This window comes from Scomber japonicus, chromosome 11 (genome assembly GCF_027409825.1).
Source record: "Scomber japonicus isolate fScoJap1 chromosome 11, fScoJap1.pri, whole genome shotgun sequence".
Lineage (NCBI taxonomy): Eukaryota > Metazoa > Chordata > Actinopteri > Scombriformes > Scombridae > Scomber > Scomber japonicus.
The window spans coordinates 13,685,980-13,696,627 of NC_070588.1; the positions used below are offsets into that span (position 1 = coordinate 13,685,980).

Consider the following 10,648-nt stretch of genomic DNA (forward strand, 5'->3'; position numbering starts at 1 on the left):
GTATATCCAACCCTTTTGGTTTTGACTTTTGTCTAAAACAAAAGAAAAATATGAGCCAGCTCTCTCTGTCTCTGTTCTCTCACTCTGTCTCTCTCTCTCACTCTGATTCTTTCAAACTTGGAAGCTGCTGAGCTTCTGAAAAGGGTGGTGACTTCCTTTTGGATAAACATGTCATTAATCTGAGAGAACACATTCTTTCCCATCGCAAGATAACCAAGGGGGAAATGTCCGGTGTTATAACATAGGCTGGCCCTTCAGACTGTGTGCTTTAAATGACCCCCAACAATAAAGAACAATTTCTCCTCCTGCACATTCAACAAACTGGACCGAACCGTCCCGTATTTAGACTGTGTACCTTTTAAAGGTTCTGCACAGGATCAGAGTGCTTACCTTCCTATTGTTTTCATTTATTTTGACTAAAGACACTGTATTCCAGTTTAGCTGTTTTTGCAAGGATAAGTCCCGTAGCATGCATTATAATTGTTTTATATAGAATGCAAAGGTGGATGTAAATGCGACAAATTGTTTGAATTTTGTGGGGGAATACACAAATTGTGATGAGAGAATTGCTTTAGCCACCATCTTCCTTGACTCTGTGGTTTAATAATAAAACATTTTAAAAAATCATGCTATAGTGTTATATACTGTGATACTCTACAGTATATTGCCATTGTATTTCCATCTATTAAGTACTTGCTATTCATACTGGCTATAAATAAATTCAGATGTGCTTACAGTGTAAGTGATTTGTCATTTTGTACAAAACTGTATTTAAAAGGAGGAATGATTACAGCAAGGAAAAACTATTTCAATATTAATTCGGGCACCTGACTGTTGATTTAAGACAGACTTGTAAAAAACAGTTCTTTAAGCATGAAAATTAAATGAACACTGATTATTGTATCCCTCTGTTCTTTTTTATTTCACATTTTTCTTGGGGTTTTGTTTTACATTTCAGTTTCTCTGTTAAAGTTAAAATGCTAGAAAACCTCTTTCAGTCAAGTTATTTAACATCACAATGTTTAACAGAAAGCGTTTCATATGCATTGTCTTTTGTCAGGCATGTCAGTGGTGGTTGACACTGTTTCAACAGTGAATAAATGTGGGTATAATGTTTCAGTACTGATGTGCTTTGTGTGCTATTGCCTCCTGTTATAGAGCACGGTTTCGTTGGTTATTCAGCTGGTCTGCTCGGCAGCAACGCAAAGCCAGATTACACCCCAGGAGAAAACTTCTTCACTGTCTTTGGGGTCTTCTTTCCTGCTGCTACAGGTGAGTATCCCCCCTCATCTCCTTTTAATTTTGCATTTAAAAAGGTCATAGGTCACACCCAAAATTCCCAGCACAGCTACATACAATATGCAGTGCCTTTTTTGTACTGTACAATGATTTACATTTTTGTGGTTTGTATAGGGGTTATGGCAGGCTTCAACATGAGCTCAGACCTTCAGCGGCCTGAACACAACATCCCTGTGGGAACACTGGCAGCTGTCTTCACTTCGTATGATGACAACACACTCCTAACACACACGCACGCACACACACACAACAGAAAAAAATACCCAAATTTCTACACAATTGAGTACACAAGACTACAAGTACAGACTGAACAACAATAGTTGTACAGTAGAGTTACACGAAGAATAAAAGAAGAATGAAAGAATAAAAACTAGAATGGCCAGATTGCTGTAAAAGCAGAAACTAAAATACTTTGGAATAAACAGACTCGCTATATTGACATGCAAAATATTACCTTGTACCAATATGTGACAAAATTAAGATTATTTTGTCAAATTTCTCCATCTATTTAACGACTCATCATGTAACAGGAACAGTTGTATAACCCACACACAGAATATAACAATGTGGATTCTCTTCCTTGGTTGATGAATCATAAGAGAGCTTTCCAAATGTTTTCATATCAAGTTTTTGATCACATCACTGACTTCTGTCTTTTCAAAAGGCCTTTCATCATAGAGAACAAACAAACCCACATTCCCTGCATGGTTTTTTCTGACATCTACTTATGAAGTGGTCATGACAGAATTTCCCTATTAATAGTGAGGGAAAAAAGCAGTTGATAATTCTGCACAATGCACTGTTGGTGACCCACAGGTGGTTCCTGTATCTGGTCTTTGTCTTCCTCCTGGGAGCCATCTGCACCAGAGAAGCACTGCGTTATGACTTCTTGATAGCAGAAAAGGTAAACCCCTCTTTGAGTTTCCATTCTGCCCTGTGAGAGCGGCCTTCTCATCGAACGGGGCGAGGTGGGGGGATTTCCTATCATGGCCTGCCTTTTGTTGATGTGGTTTGTTCTTGTTCTGACTGCATGCACTTTCTGAATGCTTGAGATGCTGATACTGGACATGTTGGTTTCCACTCAAGTGGGAAAACTGAATTGTCAGTGTCCTCAGGTCCAATTATATGAAAGGAATTTTTGAGCACATGCAGTGAGAAATGATCTGTCATAGCTTTTGATTCAAATTTTTATCCCCTATATACCTTTTGAACATACACAAAGATATTTGTATTAGTTATGACCCTATGTGGTAACTGTAACTAAATGAGTGTAATACTATTTAATCAAGGACACTTACATTAAATTACTTTAATAGGACTAACACTTCAAATCAAGTGCATTAACCAACTATTATTAAATAGTAACAATATGAGGATGACCTCTCATCTCAGAGACTTCATTCACTAACTTTTATCCTGTCTCTTTTGTCTGGGCTTTGGCTGATATAAAGTAACCATCTGATACTAGTGTTTAATTTATGAGCTTCATGTCTTAATGTATGATAAAGACAACATTTTCGCATAGTAGCAATGTTGCTCCTATAATGGAGGTTTGATTTGATCTATGGTTTCCCACATTGAGTTTGGCTTCACATGCACAGTGGATTTTAGAGGGACCAGGAATGACCTGTTAAGTTTGCAAGGAGTGCGGAAGTTAGGTTTACACACATCTCATAATACACAGTGCAAGTTGGGCCAGTTGTCACAGTGATACTGTGAACATGTGTGCAGATAGTGTAGTATTGCTATAAATATGCTATTAATACTAATCAAACATACCCCTGTCAAATTATCACTGAATTTATTCAGTGTCCTTGACACCTTCATCGGTGGTTAGTTAGTTCTCATTGTTTTTATAAGGCACTGACTGCAGCGGAACTGAACAGGGTGTAGCTCTCAACCCCACCCCATCCTCTTCCAGCCTCTGTTTGTTTTCCTTCTTCCTTCAGGTCTCCTTGGTGGGTTTCCTGTTTCTGCTGGGCCTCTACATCTCCTCCCTCGCTTCCTGCATGGGCGGCCTGTATGGAGCACCCAGGATCCTCCAGTGCATTGCCCAAGAGAGGGTCATCCCCGCTCTGTCCTTCCTGGGAAGAGGGGTAGGTGGATGAATGGTGCCATAAAAGTGAAGGATGTGTGGGATGTGACTTCAGCTTATTTAGGGAGAGTGTGTGTGTTTGCACACTGGTCAGTGCACTTACATACAGAATAAATATTTACTCTTAACCAAGCAATACTCTGAGTATTTAAATTGCAGATCTAAGATTATCGTCCTCGAAGTAAAGTGATGATTAGAATGAGCCGTACCTGCTGAACACATGTGGACATCTTATAACCTTAGCGACGAATGATTTGTTGCACACTGCAAGGTTACTCATCTCAAACTTGAGACGAATTATTAACCAGATAGTTTTGCGTTAGCCTATGTATGGTGATACATTGAGTTTAAAAATAATGCAAGCATCAGCATATGAGCATTCTCCCAATGACAATGCTAATATGCTAACTTGCTAATTAGTACTAAAGTGTAGCTCAGGCTAATGGGAATGTCATGTGTTGTGTTAAGCAGGTATTGATAAACTGAAGCACAAAGTGAAATTTTGACCTGATGACAGCGCAAGATGAAAAGTTAAAAGATCCCCAAAGTTCTTACCATATGGCCTGCAGGAACCATGTTTTATTGCAGTTATTTCATTTATCAGATATCAGAAGTTTTAGTTTAAACCAAAATGGTGGTTTGACCTTCATACCAACAGATATCACACTGCTAGTAGCAAGAAAAGGTTTTTATTTAACTGTTTTAACATTTAACTACATTGATTATTTCAAATGTTTAACCCTTTCCTGTTTTCATGTATAAACAATCCACTTAGCTGAGTTTGACTTTTTAAGTCTATACTTCCTCTTAGCCCACATGTACTCAAACACTTCCTTCACCAGGATAGAAAAAAACTTAAATCTCTAATCTCAACCATCTATATCCAAAATCTAAACATGCACAGTGAATTGGAGGAGCTGGTGCCAGAGAGTTTCTCGGGTATACTTTTAACATGTTATCATTTATAAGTAGTATAGAACGCTATAATGTAGTTGTTGGAAGATATTTAAGTGCTTATTAATGTATTTGTCAACAATACAATGACAATAATAATGTAATAAAACATAGTTAATTTTATAAGATGTCTTTATACTGTAAGTTATAATATCTTTTTTACTTTTATTAATGCAGAGAGGTTTCACTGAGAGGAAGTATATCTATCGCAATAACGCCCAGAATCACATTCATATAGTAACACACATTCACACCTCAAAGCTACCCAGCACAACCACAGTCTGATCTGCTTGCCGCCGCGCAGCTCCACTGGAGTGGTTGGGGTTAAGGGTCTTGGCCAAGGGCACCTCTGTGGGGGTAATGAAGGTGGGGTTGCTTTTTTCCACTTTACCCTCCCGGATTTGTCCTGCCGGTCCAGTCACAAGCTTGTTTCTCTAAATTTTAGGCCACTACTGCTACAACTTCTAACAAATGTAATCTATTTAAAGTTTATATACTGCTTTGAAATGCTTAAGAGGTGGGCTTAAGGTGTGATGAACATATTTGTTATCGAAACAGTTAACATTAAGCTAAGAAATACAGATTAGTAAACCCCGACTGACAAATTTCTCCTGCTTTTGAGATGTTCTGCTCATTGTAGAAATCTATGACATAAGCTAAAAAAATCTCATTATTCAGGAGACCTCAGTATAATTACAAAGAGCATTTATGAGTTTATCTGTCTCAGAAAAAAATGAAGGAACTGAACTACATACTTAAATAATTGCATCACTCCTTAACTAGTGGGTAAATCATATTACCATGAGTCATCTGAAGCTTGAGTAGAAATATTGCTTAGGATTATCCACAGTAATTGGCATATTGTAACCTAATAAGTGTGTGTAGCCTGGATGTATAGGGGGGTGTGGTGGTTGGACTCAGCAGGAAACAGTGACAGGACTGCCTAATTATAGAGTGCCTACTCCACTCCATAGAAGTGAATGACTGACTGCATTACAGTTAAGAGTTACGACTCACTGCTGCTACACAAAACTACACAAACGCACACACACACAGTCATGTTGATGTGCTGACCCCATCCACCCCCAGTTTTCCTTAGACTTCCCTGGATGGCAGCAGTGTCTGACCTCTCTCAGCGGACTGGAATGAGGCCCTAGACATCTTGGCCCAAATCAAAGCTTCAGAACAAACGCAGGAAGGGCGACGGGCAGGGCCCCACTCCGCTGCTGTGTGCTCTGGAGGCCCGCCAGGCACACAGCAGTACTCGTCTAACTGGATGACAGGACCTGGGAAGTGAAAGCAAGCTGGGTTAACAAACCACATGTTAAAACGATTTGTCCATTTTGAGATATTGTCAGGGCATTGTTTTTGTATTCCTGTTACAGCTGCTTTCATGTATATTTAATCTTCATCTCACTACACCAGAAATGTCAGATGCACTCGTGTTTCGTTAAGTAGAGTGTATGTTTTGGATTGGAAATGTCTGTAATCCTTGTTTTTCCTGAATGTAGTAAATCTGACTTACTTTCTCATGAGTTTGCAGACAAATTTCCAGTGTCAGGTTTACATTTGTGAGGGATGACTAATGCTTCTGACCAAAGAAAGGCATGGATGGCTTATTTAGCAATTTGCAGTAAACCTTTTTTAGCACATTTTTGGCGAGTAAAGGTTGCAAATTGATATGTTAGTGTGATATATTTGAGATTTGTCACGAAATTGACATAATACCCAAATTATGTCAATTATTTTATTTTTCGTCAAGATAGAGAGCATATGTAAGTCATACATCACTACGTTTTGGTGAACCACACAAGAGAAGCAAAATTCCTCTCTAGACCTTATGTGCAGTTTCAATTTCTAGGTATTTTTACCAGTGTCCATGCAGTTTTTTGGGGACAAATGGTTGATGTTGTGAATCTATTGAATCTCAGTCAGGTGAATTGGGACATTCTGCTTTCTCAAAGTCTTTTTGTTGTCTTAAGTGCACAAGGAAGGCGTTTCTTTACATGATGTTTCTTCTCTCTAACAGAAAGGCCCAAACAAGACTCCAGTGGCAGCAATCTGCCTGACCAGCCTGCTGACCATGGCCTTCATTTTCATCGGACAGGTCAACGTACTTGCCCCCATCGTCAGCATCAACTTCATGCTCACCTACAGCTTTATCGACTACTCCTACTTCAGCGTAGCCATGACCTTCCAGCTACAGACTAAAGAGAAGAAGGGCGCCCTCCTGGCCAGAGGCAACCAGCGAAGGTCCACCAGGCAGAGCTCCAAGCCTCTGATAGAGACTACTCTCCCAAACTATGGGAGTGGAGGCGCGAGTCCACAGAGTAAAGGCACTCTGCTGGAGTTCACCAAGGACATGGATCAGATCTTTCCCTCCATCTCAAATGGAGATGCTGGAGCCGAGAAGACCTCCATCATGCAAGAGCTCAACAGCAAATGCAAGAACAGAAAGGTTACAGCAAAGCAGAAGCTGATGGATAGCTTCGGCTTGGATCTGAACAGAAATGTGTTTTCAGAAGAAAAAGAAGAAGAGATCAGTTCAGCTCAACCACAAGAGGAAGCTGTGGTGCAAAGTGGAAGTGGGGAACCCAGGACCGGAGAAGAGCCACAGATAAAAACCTGCCATGCAGAGCAGGATCCACCTCTTGGACCTCACAGTCCCAGCACAGGTGACCAGCCTTAAACATCAAACTAGAAGTGAGAGTAGAGAAGATGCATAAAACTAAGTTGAGGTTGTCTGTCTTAAATCTCTCAGGCACTGGAGAGAAAGCAGAGCACCAGAGCGTTGAAATCAAACCCATGCCAGATTCATGCTATGCAAAGTTCTGCAACCACTGGGTTGCTCTTATCGGTGTAAGTTAGACTTTTCATGTTGTGCATTGTTTCTTTTTCCTCCTATGATTCATTCCAGTTGGTGTTACCTGATTTGAATGAATAATATGAATATATCAATGTGTTTTCTTTCAGGTGTTAAGCTCCATATGCATCATGTTTGTTATTCAGTGGGTGTATGCCTTAGCAAACATAGTCATCGCCCTGCTGCTCTTCTTCTACATCGGGAAAACAAGTCCTGGACTACCTATAGGTGACTCCCTCATTACATTTCCTGTTTACAACAGTTTTCCTGATATTTTATTAGGGTTAATTAATAATTTGGTTTGAAATGTGCAGCTCTTGAACACTTTACTTGAATTGCACTAAGCTTAGCCTCTGTAGCTAATGTTAGCCTCCTGTTCTGGGATCATTTATATGAGTGTGATTTCAGCCCAGTACAGCTCTGGGTTGATTTAATCTGAACGTCAGTGATTCAATTAACCTAAATAAACAGTCTGTTGAGCAAATCTAGGGCTACTGCTCTATATACTCAACTGTGAATTGTTTTAACATGTTTTATTGTACATTGACTGCTTTTGATATCAACTTAAGTTAGTCTGCTGATAGTAGGAGATGTCTTTGTATCCCTGTTGTGTTTACAAGGTCATCCCATAAGGTTTTTTAACCTCCCATAACTGTAGGAGCAGTCTATTAGTAATGCTTTGTGTTACCTGGAATGTTTTTTAGATTATCCCATTATGTCCGACAAAACAAATCCTGATTTGCAATTTAGATTTGCAGACCTTACGCCCTGTTGTTATGTGACCTGGTAATGTACTCAGAGTTTCACTTGCAGTCTCTTTGCGTGGCAGCTGTTGTGGCTTAGGATTTCTTGAATAGCTGGATGAGACATTGTGCATCTGTGCATTAAACTCTCCATGTTAGAGCGAGCCTCAGCTGTCTGACTCACCACATTTCTGAGCACAAGTTCTGCAAGTGTTAAACAGTTGTGCCACAGGTGATCAGTGAGATGCTGTGTATGTCCTCCACCCTGTTACAACTTCACATATTTATGAAGTGTTTCCATAGAGGATTTAAATTATTATTATGAGTATTACATATTTTTAGACAAATATTTGCATCTACAGTAGTAGTAAAAATCATTTCATAGCTTATTACCCCTGTTTCATCAGTCCAAAAATATAACAGTTTGGTTTTTGATTATTTCACAGGTATTGCAGCTCGATTCAGCTTTTTCACATGGCTCAAATCAACATTAAGTAGCATTTGCAGGTATTGTGTGGTTTTACTATCTAACAAAATGCTTAGTAACTACTAAATTTATAATTTAGCGTTTATTTAAGATGTATTATCTGCATTTTTGCATCTGCATTCTTGAGGCTTTTAGTCAAAGGTTTTTGACATTTTAGTCAACTGTGTAATTGACTGTATAATTAACTGAATAATTAAGTTTAAATTATGTGTCAGACTTTTGCTTTACTAAGTCCTAGCACGTAAGATAAGCAACTGTATGTAACTAATTTCCCAGGTCACAGAGTCACCTGACACCTAATTCTTCTTACTATTTCCATGTCTTGCAGGAGAAAAGGGTCTCCCCACGATGAGATTGTAGTGACACCCTCCCTGTCCGGGGTCGGCCTGAAAACCAAGCAGCTGACAGAAGAAAATGCTGACTTTGCCTCTCGTCACCGCTATCACCAATCCTCATTCATCATGACTGACAAAATGGTGCAACCACCACTCCACTGACTGATTCAAACACTGCCACCACTGCAGCATGTGCAATTGTTCACATTCTGAAACCAAACAACATTTTTCTGCCTCGAACAATTTGTGGTGTCACCCCGATCGACCACATTCTGCACACATTTTCTTTTTAAGAGAGACATTCAGGGACTCGGATCGTTTTCCTGTGGTAGTCAGATGAAATCTGAGCTAAGCTTTTTCTTGAGTTGCACAAAGTGTGTGTGTGTGTGTGCATGTGTGTGTTTGTGTGTGCGTGTGAGTGTGTGTGAGAAAGAGAGATGTTTGGGGACTAAATGTAACTGTAATTACAAGTTTAAAAAAATAACTTATTTATAAACCAATTTAACTTTGAATGAAGTATCACAATCTGTCCTGTTAAAAGTTATTGTCATCAGTTAACTGTACTGCTGTGTCACTTCCAAGAGGTCCAGACACCACAGTGCTCATGTGGCATAAACATTGCATGTGTGACACAATTTCATTAAAATACATATGTTAACTTTTGCATGCTTTTAGTTAATTGTTCACTGAATATTGTTGCCACGGTACTTTTCTTGTCTGTTAAACTTCAGAGGTGGCCTATCAGGTCTTCTTGCCAACAGCAGGCCACAAAATATGAGAAATTGCAATGACAAGAAGAATATATTCATTACTGGCCTTTGATGTAAAAAAAGAAAACCCTCTGTTGAACTTCTGACTCACTTTAACATCGCTTCACTTTATGTTTAAAATGTTGAATTGAAAACCATTAAACCAAGGTCAGAAGTCAAATAAGCTTTTCAATGCAGTTGGTTCAAAGAAAAAACAACACAAGTGAACACTGTCTTTCATAATGATGCGGAAATGGTGAATCTCCCCTAGAACAGACTGATGTTTTTTTGGGGGGGTACGTGGTACTGTACATTCAAACCTTATCAGTGGAATCATAAAGAAAAGAGACACAGTAATAAAAATTGAAGCTTTAAAGGACCAGTGTGCAAGATTTATACGATGTACCAAATACTTACTTAACATTCCTGGTTGGAGAGATATCCAAGCATGAGGACAGGTGCCTGATCTCTCTTAGCTGTTAATCATCATTCAAGACAAAATAAGGAGTGATTTGAGGACAGCATTTCATTTGATTAGAAATACTGAATAAATGTCAGTGGTATAGGTCATGTTCAGGTGAACTGCGTGCTGCAGTGCATCTACAACTCTATGGCAACAGCTATGAAAACCACTTCCTCTCAGCATTTTATCTCTAACACCAAAGCTGCAAACTGTGTAGAGGTATACAGTATATCTGAAAATCATCAACTAGTTTCTACAATTCAGTCAGTACTAAGAAAAGAGTTTGAGCATCAGATTATTCAAGATAATCTCAGCCACTCATACAGGACAGTGCTTTGTATATGATGGTATGCTGTACCACACAAAATACATTTGTGGGCACACAGGTTTGTTACCTCATGTAGGATGGAGGTAACAGTGTGAGTCTTGCCTTTACAGGAAATCTATAGGCCATTAAAGTATGACAAAGGTGGTATTCTAATTTAATGCACATATTGCACTTTTGCTAGCCATTTCTTGTGTTTCTGCACAAACTACCTTACTATCTATTGTAAAATTGTTCTATTGTCTATTTTAAAGAACAATAAAATGCCCCATTCTTATAGATCACCATATTCATGATTCAATATTGCAGGTATTGCAGTATCTCCTGTAGCTGTT

At 39.1% G+C, this 10,648-nt stretch overlaps 1 protein-coding gene across 4 annotated transcripts in view; it reads left to right on the forward strand.

The window, feature by feature from the left end:
- slc12a8 (solute carrier family 12 member 8) overlaps positions 1-9,457 on the forward strand; it is a 102,740-nt gene extending 93,283 nt beyond the window's left edge. For 2 of the 4 annotated variants that reach the window (XM_053327986.1, XM_053327985.1), the window contains exons 6-14: positions 1,159-1,272; positions 1,414-1,501; positions 2,116-2,203; positions 3,249-3,395; positions 6,378-7,023; positions 7,110-7,207; positions 7,322-7,439; positions 8,401-8,461; positions 8,770-9,457. In XM_053327986.1, the coding sequence (XP_053183961.1) occupies positions 1,159-1,272; positions 1,414-1,501; positions 2,116-2,203; positions 3,249-3,395; positions 6,378-7,023; positions 7,110-7,207; positions 7,322-7,439; positions 8,401-8,461; positions 8,770-8,938 (1,529 nt within the window). In that variant the 3' untranslated portion in view covers positions 8,939-9,457. Of the gene's footprint in view, positions 1-1,158; positions 1,273-1,413; positions 1,502-2,115; positions 2,204-3,248; positions 3,396-6,377; positions 7,024-7,109; positions 7,208-7,321; positions 7,440-8,400; positions 8,463-8,769 lie in introns of those variants that run through there. The other 2 variants (XM_053327987.1, XM_053327988.1) reach the window with 2 other exon arrangements.
- The last annotated feature ends 1,191 nt before the right edge of the window (positions 9,458-10,648 follow it).